The sequence below is a fragment of the Opisthocomus hoazin genome, chromosome 6 (genome assembly GCF_030867145.1).
Source record: "Opisthocomus hoazin isolate bOpiHoa1 chromosome 6, bOpiHoa1.hap1, whole genome shotgun sequence".
NCBI classification, from domain to species: domain Eukaryota; kingdom Metazoa; phylum Chordata; class Aves; order Opisthocomiformes; family Opisthocomidae; genus Opisthocomus; species Opisthocomus hoazin.
In genome coordinates, this window is record NC_134419.1 from 32,947,992 (window position 1) to 32,964,591 (window position 16,600).

General features: G+C 58.4%; 1 protein-coding gene across 1 annotated transcript; it reads left to right on the forward strand.

Moving 5' to 3' along the window:
- Positions 1-7,334: 7,334 nt before the first annotated feature.
- Positions 7,335-16,088, forward strand: KIAA0040 (KIAA0040 ortholog). Its single transcript, XM_075422614.1, has 2 exons — positions 7,335-7,402; positions 12,852-16,088. The coding sequence occupies exon 2, from the start codon at positions 12,963-12,965 to the stop codon at positions 13,290-13,292; it is 330 nt and encodes a 109-aa protein (XP_075278729.1). The 5' UTR covers positions 7,335-7,402; positions 12,852-12,962; the 3' UTR covers positions 13,293-16,088.
- The last annotated feature ends 512 nt before the right edge of the window (positions 16,089-16,600 follow it).

The window sequence follows — 16,600 nt, forward strand, 5'->3', positions numbered from 1 at the left end:
GCCGCCGCAGAGCATCGCACCGCCAGCCCCCTGCGTCCGCACTTTGTACGGAGAGATTTCACCACGGCCCTCTTACCAAAGTCCCCTACTTGCATGAGCGATGCTGGAGAACTTTGTCCCACCAGCAAACATCAGGAGGGCGTACAAAGGTCCTCAGCAAGGGCGTTGGGTGCCCGTCCCAAACCCGGAGCTTGAGAAACGGGTTCCCAGCAACACACTCCAACACACTCCGCAACCTCAGCCCAAAAAACCCACCCGGGAAATGCTCGCCCAGGAGGAAGCAGCACGGCGGGAGGAAGCGCGATGCCTGCAGGAGCCAGGCTGGAGCCGGTCGATGGAGGGGCACGCTGGTCCCGTGAATTCACAGCTGCTTTACGCCTGGCGGGGTGTGATTTTTATAGCACCATCTTTAATATTCTCAGGTTTTAATTCCCCCTCGTAAGCCTGGTTGTGCTAATCATCCTTTTAAAGCCCTCATTCCCATTTTTATATTTTCAACTCCTGTGGCTACAAGCTCTAAAACTTAATTATGTGGAGTATAAAAAAAAAAAAAAAAAAAGAGAAAAATTATCTCTTTTAATGAAATCTAAATGCAGGGCTTTTAAATTTTATTGATTTGTCCCCTCTCCCTGGGATGAGGAGCGCTGTGAATAGCAGCCCCCAGGGCTTATTCCCCCTTCTCTGCACTGCAGCCATGGCACAAACAGGCAGCAATTTTTCTGCTTCCAACCCGTTTCAGCAACTTCCCCCACCCAAAAAAGCCCTTTATTACACACATTAGATCTGAGGCAAGATCCTAACTGTGATTTGGGACTTTCTCATCACTGCACTTCTCTCCCTCTTCGTGTTTTGGATTGCTTTCTGCTGTCCGTAGGAATGCTGGGGATGTGAACCCCCCCCATAGCCCACCCCACGCGATGTAGAAGCGTGGCTAAGCCTCTTGCTCCCACCCAGGTTCTCCCCCCGGCGTGGTCGCTCCTCTGCGGGCCCCAGGGGGGCTGCCGGACGGCGGAGCGCAGCGCACCGGGATGCTGGTGGGAACAGAAGGCGCCTCTGTTCGCCACAACGGCCCCTTGTCCCCTCGCCGTCCCCTGCGTTTGGTGACATCGCCACAAAAGAGGGGGTTGAAGGAAGTAACCCTGCAAATGGTTATGAGAAAAATCCTCCCCAAAAGTGAGAGAAGGGGGGGACGGAGTGGGAAACCTCCCCTCTAAGAATTTCAGGAGGAGGTGTTGGGAATGGACAGCTGGCTGAGGAGCAGCAAGGGGACAGGGCAGGAGGAGCAGCACCGTCAGCCAGCGTCCCCCTGCTCCCAGGGCCCCCCTCCCGGCCCCACGGCCCCTGCTGCCCTCGAGTCATGCCGAAAGCAGCCAGCATCTGCCCGTTCGCCCTCTCGTATCGGTTCCTCACCCGCGACCCAAGGCTGCCTGAGGGGGACTTCACCCTCCCAAATAAAAGGAACCCACTCTCCCTCGCGTGGGGCAGAAAGAAGCAAACAACCCCCCCAGGAGAAAGGCCTTTGGCGTGTTTTTCCTTTCACCCACCACGATTTGCATTTTGCTCTCGGTTCCCTCTCCAAGGGGGGGTGAGCCCCCACCAAGCCGCCCTGCCCGAGACCCAGCCCCCAGCTGCATCCTCCCCACAGAGCCCCGTTAGCAAACAAGATGAGGAGGAAGAAGACGTTGAACTGTGAAGCGCAAGGGTCAAATAGTTCCCCCATCCCCAGGCAGGAGTGAAGCCCCAAGGGCAGCACAAGGGCACACCTTGGCCAGTGCCACCAGCCAAAATCCCCATGTGGTCCCAGAACATCTTCCCCTGTGGAAGCAGCTTAGGAAGGGGAAGGGATAATAAAAACATTTTTAAAAAAAAAATAATAATAATGGCAGCTGCTTATCATTAAAGAAATGGGATCGGATCTGCCCGCTTGCCTCGGCTGGCTCCGGGGGAAGCGGGCATGGAGGAACCGATTGCTCCTCAGCATCGCAGAGCCGAGCCGAGGGAAGGACCGCGCTGCAGGGGACAGCTGGCATAACTGTGTTTTTTTACCTAAAAAGCAACCTTGGCAGGCCAGATCCAACACAGAAAACCCCTGGGAATGTCTGCTCCGGGAAGAGGCAGGAGCCGCTGCTTCCCGCTAGCAGGGGCACACACTGGTGCTTGGGGACACCGGGGCCGTGCCTGAGCATCACTCGCTCACAGAATCACAGAATGGTTGGGGTTGGAAGGGACCTCTGTGGGTCACCCAGCCCAACCCCCTGCCGAAGCAGGGTCACCCAGAGCAGGCTGCACAGCACCGCGGCCAGGCGGGTCTGGAATATCTCCAGAGAAGGAGACTCCACAACCTCCCTGGGCAGCCTGGGCCAGTGCTCCATGCCTTCGGTTCACACCTCCTACAGATCCAGCCAGGAAGATGCTGCCAGTGACCCCCTTTCCATGCCAAGGGAAGGGGCATCCCCATTCACCGATGAGTTCTCTGCCTTCACATCAAAAATCATGGAGCCATTCCTAACGGGAAGGCACCACGTCAGGCTGCTGGCACTTGCCCGGCCCCGGCACATCTCCTGTCCCCCTCGCGCACAGTCGGCGCTGCCCGTAGGATTTCCTCAGGAAGGAGTTCCTGAAGGCTCACCCGTGCAAAACAATCATCAGCTCGAAACCAGCACAGAGCCCCACCGCTTTCCTCCCAAACCCTGTGGCACACCCCAAGCAGAGACAGGCACCCGCCCTCCTCCCCACGCGGGTCCCCGCACCCGATCTTTGCTCAACGCAAAGCACCGAGTGGGACTCCAGGGTGCACCCACAGACCCCACCTTTCTCCCGGACCCAGCCCTTTTTCTCCCCCCCAAGCACGAGGGAGGGATGCTCCAGCAGACCCAGACCCACCCCAGCAAGCACCCAAAGCCACCCAGGTGGCAGGTGGAGAAGAGGCACCCCCCAAAAAAATCACCAGATTTGGGCAACTCCCCTTAAAAGCAGCCTTTCACTATGTGGGACTGAGCCCCCGAAACTTACGGGCAGCCCCAAACCAGCACGTTGGCACCAATGTGTGACCGGGACACCTGAGCCCAACCCATCCCCGGGGCTCCCCCCGTCCCAGAGGGGACAGAGCCCAGCAGGCACCAACCAAGGGAGAGGAGGGGGTGAAGCAGCTGCCACAGAGCCTGCCAGCCCCAAAGCCACCAGCTCAGTGTTTGTCCTCCATGCACCCGAGGGCCACCATCACCATCCCACCCCGCTCCTGCCTCCCCGCTCCCCTCTGCAGCCAGAAAGCCTGTTGCTGCTGCTAAAGTAAATACCAAGGGCTGCTATTTTTATCCAGCCCATGACCAGGCGCGCTTCATTTCTGGGTGCTTGAACTGCACGCTTTTCTTCACGGGAGGGGGGAGAGGGAGGGAAAAAGGCAGAAGCACGGGGGGAAAATGAGAGGAATGTTTCTCAGGGAGCAGAGTTTTCCATTGCTTACTTTAAGCCAGGCCAACATCTGCAAACAGAGATTGCAACCGGAGAGCAGAGCAAGCAGCCAGAGAGAAAGATGTGAACACATGCACAGTCACTTCACATCTCCTCCCATCCCAGCATGCCAAGGAAAACCCAAATATATTGGCCTTGGGTACCAGCTGGGTGCTATCAAGGCGGGAGTGAAACACCCAGCTGTGTAATGGGGCAAACTGGTAAATGAATCAGCTGAGTCCAATGAAAGCAGAGGGAAAGGAGAGGGAGTTTCTATTTTCAGTGTGAAGTTAGGAGTGGTTCACAAATAAAATTTAGAGTTGAGGGGACCTTGGAGGAGGTGGAAGTTATCGGGGGGGCTTTCCGGCATGGGAAAGGCTTTGATCTCACAGGGAAATACGGAGTTTGGGACGGATGGATGGGAAACAGGGATTTGGTTTCCAGCTGGTCCCAGGCCTGGGCTCAGGCCAACACCCCTTGGTGTGACGGGAGCTTGTCTGGTCTGGGCTTAATCAGCTCCTCGGCTTGAGGGGCACCAGCCAGCGGAGAGACGCGTAATCCGGAGCAGCAGTGATTCATCGCCGGCTGAGTCACGGCTTCCTCTCACCCATTAAAGTTTCTGAAAAACAAAGCGCAATCCCTTGGAGCCCAGATACGCTGGATGCCAAACAAAACTGGGAAGTCACAGGCTCAAACCTCCCCCCAGAAAAGTATCCTTTTTTTTTTTTACATCAGACGTCAAGGAGCCACGGAACACCTCACTGCAGGAGACATCCACAGCGTCAAGCATCAAACGGCGTTCATATTCCTTCAAAGCATCTCCTACGGACCACTATCACAGAATCACAGAATCACAGAATGGTGGGGGTTGGAAGGGACCTCTGCGGGTCACCCAGTCCAACCCCCTGCCGAAGCAGGGTCACCCAGAGCAGGCTGCACAGCACCGCGTCCAGGCGGGGCTTGAATATCTCCAGAGAAGGAGGCTCCACAACCTCCCTGGGCAGCCTGGGCCGGTGCTCCATCACCCTCAGAGGGAAGAAGTTCTTCCTCATGTTCAGCTAGAACTTCCCCTGCTTCAGTTTGTGCCCATTGCCCCTTGTCCTGTCCCTGGGCACCACTGGAAAGAGTCTGGCCCCATCCTCCTGACACCCACCCTTGAGATATTTATAAGCATTTCTGAGGTCCCCTCTCAGCCTTCTCTTCTCCAGGCTGAACAAGCCTAGCTCGCTCAGTCTCTCCTCGTAGGAGAGATGCTCCAGTCCCCTCCTCATCCTCATAGCCCTCCGCTGGGCTCTCTCCAGTAGCTCCTCATCTTTCTTGAACTGGGGAGCCCAGAACTGGACACAGCACTGCAGATGGGGCCTCACTAGGGCAGAGTAGAGGGGGAGGAGAACCTCCCTTGCCCCGCTGGCCACCCTCCTCCTAATGCATCCCAGAAGTGCATGGGGAAGAGGACGCCAGCCTAGACAGAGACACGATCCAACTGATTATATTTGCATGTTTTTGCATTAATTCTAAGTTTCTTGAAGCCCATCCAATGCTTCCCGATGTGGTTTAATGGTATTGCTACACTCGATGGCATCACGACTCTCCTTTACAGGCAGCGAGGTTTAAATGCTGAGGTCAGCATTATCGGTGCCCACCAGCTCTGCCACCTCGTCACACTGCTCCCGCCTGAAGCCGAGCGGGTGCCGAAGCACCACGCTCAGACGGGCCCCCGAAAAGCCGGGGAAGGTGTCCAGACCGGCGGCTCCTCCCTCGGCGAGGCCTCTGCCAAGCTAAATCAGCGACAAGCAAGCGCTGAGCCCCAGCGGAGCTGTTTGCCAGGGGAACAAAGCGAAACCCCCAGCCACGGCAGCACTGCCAGGGATGGGCAGGGCTTCATCACCCGTGCCCCCGGAGTTGGGCACCCCTGAGCTCGAGGCCTCCAGCCACACTCACCCGTGGAGACCTCCAATAATAAATATTTCCAAGCAACCCTATTAGAATCACAGAATGGTTTGGGTTGGGAGGGACCTTAAAGCTCATCTGGTTCCAACGCCCCTGCCAGGAGCAGGGATATCTTCCACCAGCCCAGGGTGCTCAGAGCTCCATCCAGCCTGGTCTTGAGCCCTGCCAGGGAGGGGGCAGCCACAGTTTCTCTGGGCAAATTAGGGTGCTTTCAAGGTGACGTTACGCTGCCTGGAGCTGTAGAGTGTCCCCCAGGTGACTGCCAGCACCCAGGCAGCTGCTTCTGCCTGCCCCGGGAAGGGTGTCTTCGTAGGGGGACCTGCTGCCCACAAACAAGGGAACTGCTGCAGCTCGGCGAGGGGGAAGAGCCGGGATGGGGCGAGCTGGGATGACAAGAGCTGGGATGAGGTTAGCTAGGAAGGAGTGAGCTGGGATGGGATGAGGAGAGCTGGGATGAGGTAAACAGGGAAGCAGTGAGCTGGGATGGGATGAGGAGAGCTGGGATGAGGAGAGCTGGGATGAGGTAAATTGGGAAGGGGTGAGCTGGGATGGGCTGAGATGGGATGAGGAGAGCCGAGACGAGGTTAGCTAGGAAGGGGTGAGCTGGGATGGGGTGAGCCATGAGCGTGGTGCAAAGCCCAGCAATCTCCATCCTGTGGTGTAAAACCAAGGAAAAAATTCCCAGCATGAACAAGCACCAAAACTGTAGGTAAAAAAGGGTTTGGTACCTCGCACGGCACATCAACACCGTGCTGCCAGGAGGCACTCGGCGCAAGATGTAGCCTGCACCGTGCGTTTCTTGGGGTGTCTCACCCCTCCGGCTGCAGGCAGCAGCAGGGAGGGCAGCAGGGGCAGCCGGGGCTGGCAGGCAGCTTGGCTCCATCCCTCCACCCCTCCTCTCTGTCCTTCGGTCCCCACATCCCCAGCGCAGCTCTGCTCCAGGCCACGGCACCGGGAGCGTGGGGCTCTTTTCCAACCCCTCGAAGGGTCGGGCAGCCCCGGGTACCCCAGCCCGACGCGCGCGCGCCGAGGCCGAAGCGAAGCCGCTGGCTCCGAAGCACGAAGAAGGGCAAGTGCGAGGGCTTTGCAAGCTGAAAGGATTCAAGTCGGATAGAAAAATTCCAGCAAAACATTTTTCTAGTCGCGGCTTGCCCGGCTGTCAGCATCGCAACGGGGCATGGAGACTGCTCAGCGCCGGACGGGAAAGCAGCCGGGATCCAGTGAGATCTGGATATCCCCCACGCGGAGATGAAAAAGAAATAAGAGGGAGAGAAAGCAGGAGGTGAAAAATGAGGGGGGGGCTATCCAAATTGAACTGAAATCAAAATTTTGAAAATGATGACCTGGAGTGCTTTCCTCGGGTTGAAACCTCATTTATGATCCCCATGGGTGCACGGCACCCATCACGCTGCCGGGCGCTGTGCGGGGAGGAGAGCAGCCCCCGGGGGTCCCCTCTCAGGGGGTGCTCAGTCACCTGTCGAGGGGTGCTCAGTCCCCTCCCGGGGGATGCTTGGTCCCCTGTCGAGGGGTGCTCGGTCCCCTCCCGGGGGGGATGCTCTGTCCCCTCTCGGGGGGATGCTCGGTCCCCTCCCGCCCTGCTGCTGCGTCCCCTTTCCTGGGACAGAGCATGGGCAGCGGTCACGGCGCTGCTTTCCGGGAGCTGGAAGCCTGCCCTGTCTGTTACAGCCCCCCAACAACCGGAGCGGCATCGCGAACCCCCCCACCGCAGCCCCCCCCAAAAAAAGTTTCTGGGGAGCTCTCTGCCGGGAGGGAAAACGCTTTGTCCTCTCCCCGGCAACGTTTTTGGGGGGTTTCAGGCCGGTTTTGACCGAGCGGCTGCGGCTCTGGCAGCCCCGGTCCCCCCGTTCGGGGCTGGGGGGGGGCAGGGGGCGGGGACCCCCGGGTGGGGCCGGGCCGGGGGCGGGGGCAGGCGGCGGGGCCGTCCCGCTTCCTCCGGAGCCTCGGCGGGACGGGCGGTGCGTGACGGGGCCGCGGCACCCAGGTACGTGGCGGGGGGGGGGTCCCAGGAGGGGCGAATCCCCGAGGTACCTTGGGGGGGGGATTTCCCAGGAAGGGGGGGTCCCCGGGAGGGTGGGGGTCCCGCTCCCCGCAGCTGCCGGGCATCGGGCTGGGCTTCGCCGGGCGTTATCCTTGGCTTTGTGCTACCCAAACCCCAGGGTATTTTTTTTTTTTTTGGGGGGGGGGGGGGAGAGGGTATTTTTAAGGGCAGCTGCCCACCGCAGCGGGGTCAGCTCTGGGGACGGTGGCACCCGAGATATGGCGACGAAGAGCGGCCGGCTCTCCGGAGACCCAAGGGTTTCGGGTCGCCAACAGGCAGAGGTATGGCTGCGCCGAGGGATTTTGCTGTTGCTTCTTCACTGGGAGAGCCGCAGGGCTGGCCGGGGTCACCTGCAGCCCCCCGAGCCCCCCGTGCCCAGAAAGGTCTGCGCTGCGCCCCGGGGAGGGCCGCGGGTGGCTCGGAGGGGACCAGGGTGGCTCGGGGGAGCTGTCGGGGGTGACAGTGGCGCTTTCCTCGAAGCCAAAGTGGTTTCTCGGCCAGGAGCTGCCCCAAACCCGGGGCCGACGGCAGCCGCGCGTGTGCAGAGGGCGATGGCGGAGCGGGCTCCGGGCAGCTGCTTGCGAAATAGTTTCACTTTAACCCTGTTCTCCAACCTTCGTGTCGGTAGTTTTCCAAATCGCTCCCTTGAGGGGACGAAAGCATCCACGCATGGCTTCTGGCCGGCAGGTTTGATGGCGGTGGGAGCGAGATGAAGCTTTAGTCGGTTTTCTTTCCTGGGTGGCAGCTTTTGGCGTTTGTTTTTTAACGTTTGAGGCAGGTCTCCGGAGCCTGCTGCGAGTTCTGCGAGGCCGGCGGCAAACCTCTGATTATTCGCCGTTTCCAAAACGGGAACGTGCAGTCCCGGCTGAGGAAAACTGCTCGCCCTCAGCGTCGGGTTTCAGTCCAGTTTTCCTTCCCGTCTGCAGGTGCAAATGGGAAAATCGATGTCACCCGTGTGTGCGTGCGTAGCCGCGCCTCTGCTCGTTGCATCAGAGGGCTCACGGGCTCTGAGACAGTTTAGGCTCTCCTCGCCTGACCCCCTCCTATCACTGCCGGGGGGTACAGAGCTGATAAAAAGTCGAAATAGTCGAGTTTCACATTGCGATTCCTGCTTCGCACCGCTCGGCGTCAGCTGCACGAAGCGAGGTCTCAGATGCGCTACGGAAGCGGGGTCAGATGCTCTCGTGTCACCCCTGCAAGCCCTGAGTTTCAGCCAGGCACCCCAGCGTGGTTCAGATAACCCAGAAGCGTTCAGGGGGCTGTGGGTCGGTCGTCCTCCGGAGCTGCCCCTGCTCTCGACCCGGATGCAGGGGGAGGCAGCTTAGAGCAGCCCCCGCTCCCGCCCGAGAGGAGCAGGTCGAGCTTTGCCCGGCCGGAGGGAACTTCACTGCAGACTTAAGAGCCTCTTGAGAGCTGAGCCTAAAGGACTTGCAAAATCACGTCCTAGAAGGTCTCCAGCGCTCTCCCCTCTGCCACAGTGACCCTGTGTAGCCGTTTCCAGCCCTTTGCCCACTATTTCCAGCAAACTGCAACTTTTCTGCAGACTCTACCTCCATCGCCAGCCGCTGCGGCTGCTCTGCAGGGCGCAGGATGTGGGCAAGCCAGCATCGCCAAGGCAACCCCTCCGTTTTGGTTTCCCCGTGCTCGGGCTGGCAGCGTTTACCCCCCGCCCCGCCCCAGCTCGGCCGGGCACACCGAGGGTTTGCGGTGCCATCCCGAGCTGGCCCTCAAAAGGAGCTTGTTTTCCACCCACGGCTGCCCGTAACTCCGGAGGAGTGGCAGATGCTCCCCACCCTTGGAAACCGGCTCTTTCGGAGCCAGCGTGGATTAAAGAACCTCGTGCTGGACGCCCAGCTTCCATTAAAACTTACGCGAGGCGTAGAAAAGGCATTTGAAAATCAACCGCGTAGCCGTGCTGAAAGGTGGTAGCCCCAGGATTCCACAGAATCACAGAATGTTCGGGGTTGGCAGGGACCTCTGTGGGTCACCCAGCCCAACCCCCTGCCGAAGCAGGGTCACCCAGAGCAGGCTGCACAGCACTGCGTCCAGGCGGGGCTTGGATATCTCCAGAGAAGGAGACTCCCCAGGGCAGTGGCAGGTACCTCCGCCTTCGCCTTGCGAGGGATGCTCGGCCGCATCCCTGCTGCCCCGGGCTTCGGCCGCACATCCTCAGCTGGGCACCTCCCAGGAACCAGCAGCGAGGGCCTCTGCAGCTCCGGTTTAAAGTGGAAAGATTTCAAAAGGCTCTGCTTTTTGTTTTTTAACTTGCCATCCTCTTTTTTTTTTTTCCCCTTCTCTACAAACAATTAATTACAAGTTGAAAAGGAAGTTCCAGCCCTCCTTCCCTCCCCAGAAGTTTCGAGGCAACAAATACAAAGCAGCTCAGCACAGGAATAAAATCGTACATCCTGTTTTGTCTGAAACGAAGGCGTGTTGTTTTGGGGCTGGGCTTTCTGCTGGTTTTTTGGAGTGAAGTCTGTCATAGGCGTCCAGTGTTCCTGCCTGGATAATGAGCTGTCAGGGTATTTATGGATAAATTTACAGATAAATGGCAAACCTGCTTCACACAGATGATTCAGGCCGAGGAAAGGTCACTCACTTCATGTTGCGGTTTAAGCTTTATTATGGCTGCCAAAAAAGGCCTCGGCAAGGACGAAGGTTGGGGCAGGGAGCAGTTTTGAGAAGCGTCTCTGGCCGCTTTCCCCCTTGCCCTTTGCTTGCGATGCCTGCGGGCAGCAGTGAGCAGAGACCGGCACCCAGGGAGCCCTCGCTTATCTCCCCTGCGAGCAAAAGCAGAGCCGTGTCGCTCACCGCCGGCTCCGGGCAGGGAAGAGGAAGGGGCCGGATGGGATTTCGGTCTCCGAGCCCTCGGTGGCAGCCCGTGATTTCTCAAGCGGGGACGGCGGTGATATCACCGCCCTCTGCCAGGTCGGGGAATGAGGCAACGCAGGGAGCAGCCGCTTTCCTGAGGCTGGGAAGCTGCTCAGCCGCAAAGGTGGGGTGGAAAAGGCTCTTGTGCCTGTTGCAGCATCGTCCCTCCCTGGTGTCCTCACCATCCTGCTTGTCTACCTCCTAAAAAAACCCCACCATACTTATCTTTTTTTAATTCCCCTTCTAGCGAGGAGAAACTGGAAGGTGCAGCAGACTGGAGAAAAATCCAGCAATAAAACGTTAGCTCCAAACGTCTTTGATTAATCAAAGCCCAGAGCACCTCCCAGAATGCTACGTTTCGTTTGGTAAATCTCAAATGAGAGTTTTTCAAAGGCACCCACAGAAATTACAACATCCATTTTCACCATGTTTCCCACACGTACGTTCAAGGAAGAAACCACCAGCTCACTGCGGCCAGCTCAGCCACGCTCTCAGGCAGACTGGAGCAGTAAATTCGCAGCAGGCAGTGTGTTTCTGCGGGGGGCAGGGAGGATAAACCCTTCTCTTGGCACAGGATCCGAGCACTTGTGAAGTCCCAGGTTGGGACCTCAGCCCCTACGCTGAAGGATTCGGCTCTTGGGGTCCTGGCCACGGGGTACAGAAGCCAGCAGCTGGGGACGGCTGGTGAAACAAGACCCTGTAACAACTTCGTAGGTTCCACCACAGTGTTTCCAGAGGCAGGTTTTTCCCGTGGGAGCCGCCTTTTTGGGGGTCCAAGCATTTTTCTGCTTGGGACAGGGGCCTAGGTCCCATAATGCTCGGTATAAGACAGCATCCCTCATCAGGTGCCACAACAGCAACAAATGCGATTTAGAGCAAGGAAGGATAACGCCGCAGACAAGGAGGCTTTAACCGAAACCAGCCTGGGTCCCCTTCCCGTTCCTCCGCGGAGGTGCCGGGGCTCTGCGAGAGCTGCCGGCGGGAGAGCCAAGGAGGCGGTGGGCACAGGGGACGAGTGGAGCAACCCCTCTGGGACACCTCTGGAGTTCAGGCTGCACCTCTTCAGTCTTTGTCACGTGGAAGCGTTGGCTTTCCTTTTACCGTGCCTCAGTTTCCCCTCCTGTGCACATGGGGATTTCGGAATTCCCTCCAGAGGCTGCCAGGCTTGAATCCCAAAGGCTGGCAAAGACGCTGATGTAAAATGCTGAGCGAGGGTGAAAGGTGGTGTTAGAGCCTGATACTGCTCCTGCCGTCTGTCCATCTGCACAGCCCATAGTTTGGTGACCCCCCTGTTGAACCAGAACTGCAAACTCATGGCACAAAGCCCCCCCCCCCACTCCCTATACCCTCCCTGGCAGTGTTCAAGGCCAGGTTGGATGGAGCTCTGAGCAACCTGGGCTGGTGGAAGATGTCCCTGCTCATGGCAGGGGGGTTGGAGCCAGATGATCTTTCAGGTCCCTTCCAACCTAAACCATTCTATGATTCTAATCAAAACCCCAGGAGCTTTGCCTTGCCCCGGGAGAGGAGGAAAGCCGTGAGCAGAGGCAGCAGCTCCCTGTCACAGCAAGAGGGCTTCCCTGGGAGCCCCGCCGCTCGGCAGCACCTCTCCCTCCCTGAGGGAGAGGAAAACCTGACGTCAGGCTGCAGAAATGCTCCTCAGCCCTACCCAGGCCTTGGAGCAATTCCCAGGTGAGGCATGGCAGAGGCTCCTCCATCCCCAGCCAACCCTCGCCCTTCCTCACCGCTGCCTTTGCGGCCAGCCCCAGGTGCATGGAGGTGGCCATGGGTGCCCTGCGAGTCCCAGAAACCAAAAATCCAGGTGGTTTAACTGCAGCCTCCACCCCAAACCTCCTGGCTGTGGACCAGACCCCGGCATGGTGCTTGGGACATGCACACCTTGCCTCTGCACTGCCCGGACACAAGGCAGTGCCCTGCCTGCAACAACCTGTCTGCCCATCCCAGGCCACAAGAAGTGGTCTGTCCAAGCCAGACACCCCATCCCGGGGTGGATTCGGGGTGAGGAGAGACCCATGACGTGCCGAGTCCCAGCTCCGATGGCAGCAGTACCATGCTCTGCAGGGGTCCCGTGCCTGGAGCAGGCAGGTCCCTTCCTAGGCAGGAAAGCTCCTCCTGCAGATGATGTTGCCTCTGCTAAGAAATAAGCCCTACAAAGGGCGAATAAGAGCTCCATGCTGTGGCTGCCAAGCGAGGGTTCAGATGGATGTCCGGGGGGGCAGGATTTGTGCTTGGCCGGAGACCAAGGCAAGCAGGGATGCCTGAAGCCCTCCTGGCCCATCCCCACCGCTGAGAATGAGCCCCAGGAGAGGGTGGGAGGCTGTGTTTCTCAGATGGGGACACCCCAAGGGACATGGCCGGCAGCATGGCCCGGGTCCCATGACCCCAGACCCCTTCAAGGCAGCAGACCTCTCACCCTGCTGAGGCTTCGGCCATGCTGGCAGCTCCATGGAGAAAATTGCTCAGGGAGCAGGCACCTGATATGTGTTATTTCCCATCTCTGCAGGCACCATCCAAGAACGCTTGTGGAGTCCACTAGCCGCTTGCCAGAGTTGAACATATCCCAAGGGGCTTGCAAGCAGCAGGACCAGCACAGGCAGCCTGCCCAGGAGCCGACATGGAGCAGAAGATCAGCTCCTTCTTTAATTCCATCTTGGAGCTCATCCGTACCAAGCATGAGGAAGGTGTCTTCAATACCGTCTGCCTGGCTGTGCTGATGGGCCTGCCCTTCGTCATCCTCATTACGTTCATTTTCATCTGCTGCCACTGCTGCTTCTGCAGCCGGAGGCGACAAAGCAGTCAGAAAGGTGGCACCAGCAGCAACGGGCAGCTGCACGCCGAGAGAAGCAAGAAGAAAAAGAAGAAGAAGAAGGATGAGGAGGACCTGTGGATCTCCACTCAGCCCAAGCTGCTCTTGCTGGACAAGAGACCCTCCCTGCCCATCTAGCAGACAGGAGGGTGCTCAGGCCCTCCCCTCTGAGATGCCACCAGCCCTTCCAGCTATGCACTACGGGATGCGAGGAGATGCCAAAGCTGCTGCCATTTTATGGTAACTTTCAAAAGAAGCTGAGCCCAGCGTGTCGAAGGGTCAGCAGAGAGCAAGGCAGCTGGGTGCAGGCTCACGCAAGCCCCTTCTCCCCCACCATGACAGCGTGCCCAAGGGCAGAAACCCCCGGAGAGGACAGGCGTGCGTGCGAGGGTGGGCTGCCACCGAGCCACACGTACCTCCCGCCACCAACACAACGCACCTGCGCTGGGCTGGCACGCAGCGACCGGGCACGCGGGACCACGGGCACGCGAGGACTGAGCCGCCCGCATGCTCCCCATGCGCAGACGGACGCGGCTGCGTGCGAAGCAAGCTTGTCCTGCCGTGGAGGTGGCACAGCTCGATTGTCTGGGCTCCGTCCAAACCCACACTGGAGATGCAAAGCCAAGCGCAGTTACCCCACAGCTTGAAGATGTGCCATCTTCCCGGCCACCAAGCCAAAGGCAGCTGAGAGCTTCTGGAGGCAGATGCCCTCAGCCCAACCTTAGAGACCTCATCTTAAAGCAGCAAAGCAGAAGGACGTGTTGCCCCCTGGGCTAGAGGCAGGGAGGAGAGAGGAGGCTGCAAGACTGGCCCTTTTGCACCAGCACTTAAGAAAACAAAACAAAAAAATCTTCCTTGAAAGACTGTTTTATATAGACTTGCCTTTAAAGAGCCCACCACGCTACAGCAAGAGCAGAAACGCAAGCTGAGGCTGCGTAAAGGCTTAGCTACGGGCATTAAAGTTATTTATTGAATGACTACTAAAGAAGAGCAGGACCAAAGGCCCCTCCGTTGCGGGGCTAGGCACACCGAAGCGGTATTGAAGCAGCAGACACACCTTCCCGGCGCGCTCGGCCGTCCCCTCTCCCTGCAGCCCTTGCACACACACAGAGGGCTGCTGTACGGCTGTCAAGCCAGCCGGCGCTGGGATTTCGGGATGCGCTGTAGGAGTAGAGAGGAGTAAAGTTCACGCTCGCAGTCATCCCTCACCAAGGGATGCATCGTACAGCCGGACCCCTCTTCTCCCCTGGACGTGCGGCGACTCAGCTGGGCGCAGCAGCTAACGAGGACACACACAGCTCTCACCCCTGCTCTGGTTTTGACCCTCTGCTCCCCCTACGCCTGCGTGCCCAGCCTACCTCCTGAGGAGCTGGGGGGTCTCCTCTGCCCCCCGCTCTCCGTCCCCCCAGCTTGTTCTGCCAGCGAGAGAAGCACAGGTGTGATGAGAAGCCCTGTTGCAGCTGATTCTTGCCCTGTGTCTGTACACTGGATGTTTTCCTCCCACTTTCTTCCACTTCTTAAGCTGCTGGAGCGGAGCGGAGCTGCCGGGACAAGCAGCCAAACCCACGCGGGCAAGGCTGGACGGAGCTGCCGGACACGACTGCTTCCAGCGAGGGCGATGCCGCCTTCCCCCGGCTCCCGGGGGCAAAGCTGGTGCCAGCGCAGCCCGTTTCGTCTGCTGCGGACAGGGCGGTGATGTCACCGTCCCGTCCCGGGGCTCAGCTGCATGCGGCTGTGCTGGTAACAGCTGGGGGCCAGGCTCCTCCTCACACAGCCCTTCAAATCGACCCCATATGTGCCTTATTTTCCAGCTTGCTTTGTTAGCATTGAAGTAAGTGACTCCCTTCTCCTCCAAAACAGGAAGCAACGTATAATGCTATAAGAAATATGGATTTGCCACACCTAATCCTAGAGAGAAACATGCAGGAATGGCTCTGGTCTCTGTCCCAAACCCCCAGTCCAGCCAGGACCCTAGAGAACCGGCACTGCGCTTGTGTTATTCCTTCTTCCTTCCCTCCTTTCCCCCACCCAGGTACTGTTCCCAGCCCTCCTGCCTCCGCGCTCAGCAGGTGGGCAAAGCAGCCTCCTCCTGCGGGCAGGAGAGCTGCCCACCCAGGTGCTCCTGCTGCAATCCAGAGGCACCAGGAGCCCCGGAGCGAGGGTGGGAATCAGGAAAAAATCAGAGCGAAGGGAAACACGATGGGAGGCCAGAGGCTTACCCGAACAAGCAGGGGCACGGAGGCAGCCAGCTCTGGCAGAGTACAGCCTACCTGGTGTGGAGCTGCTGGACTTCGCACGGCTCTCTGCAAGAAGGTCCTTCTCCGGAAGGGTTAGCGAGTAACATTTCAGGCCAGGGCAACCGATCCCTACAAGAACCAGAGAGCTGTCAAGAAAATGTCTGCATTCTGTCACACACAACATCTCTGATCCAGGCTTTCGGGAGTTCAGAGCCAGCTTTGAATTTCGAAGAACTCCCCAAAAAAACCTCATTCAAACCACCCGTGGGCTGGGCAGCGAGGGACCAGGGTACAACCCTGCCCTGATCCATCTGACCATGGAATGGTCCCAGCCTCTGCGCCCTGTAAAGCACGGGGCTGAGTTGCTCCAGGGCTGCTGTTTTAGCCAAACCACCCACTGAATCAGCTGCTCCTCGGGACACAAGCGGCAACAACCTGGGGTGCCCCGGGACCCGTCACCCACCAGCCAGGCAGCAGCAGCCCTGCAGCACCCAGACGAGCAAGGCGGCGGGAGGAGACGCCTGGTACAGAAACTCCGCTCCCCGGCCACCTCTGCACTGCCTCCCCACGACTGCACTTCGATATCAACCTTTTATTTTTCTAAACAGTCCATGCAACAGGGCAAAAAAAAAAAAAAACCCTTTTTTTTTTTTTTTGCAATGTCTCTTTTTTAAAACAAAAATAAATTACTTTTAAACTGCGAACAAATCCTAAGTCTCTAGCTCTTAGATTTGTTTATTTTCCTGGGGAAATCTTCCTTGTATCTGCATCCTGGCCCTAGATAAGGCATGGGGAGAGCTCAGCGGGCAGAGGCTGTGCAGTCTCTGCCTGCAGCCAGCTGTGCAGCTGGGACAGACATTTTTTTAAAGAAACAGCTTAGCTTAATCAAGTTTAATGGCCTTGCCTCGTTGATGAGCACAGTCAAGCTCCTCTGCCCAAGGGCAAAAAGCAGTGGGAAGAAGAAAAGTAGTGTTTCTGCACTGCGGGGTGGGCTCCAAGGGTGTTTTTTTTTTTCCCTTGCAGAGGGTCAGCAGTGCAGGCGAGTTAACCCCAGTTGGTTTTGATCAGCCAAGTATTTCACGGTGTCTGCAGCTTCTGGCAGCCGTCTGCGCTGGGCACATCGCTGAGTCTCTTGCTGGATCGCACACCACTGAGCTCTCCCTCCATCTGTCTCTCAGCTGGACGATGCACCCAGCCGCACCTCGCCCG

What these genes read in the sequence shown, in the direction of transcription:
- KIAA0040 (XM_075422614.1), top strand. Translation starts at nt 12,963, where the DNA reads ATGGAGCAGAAGATCAGCTCCTTCTTTAATTCCATCTTGGAGCTCATC.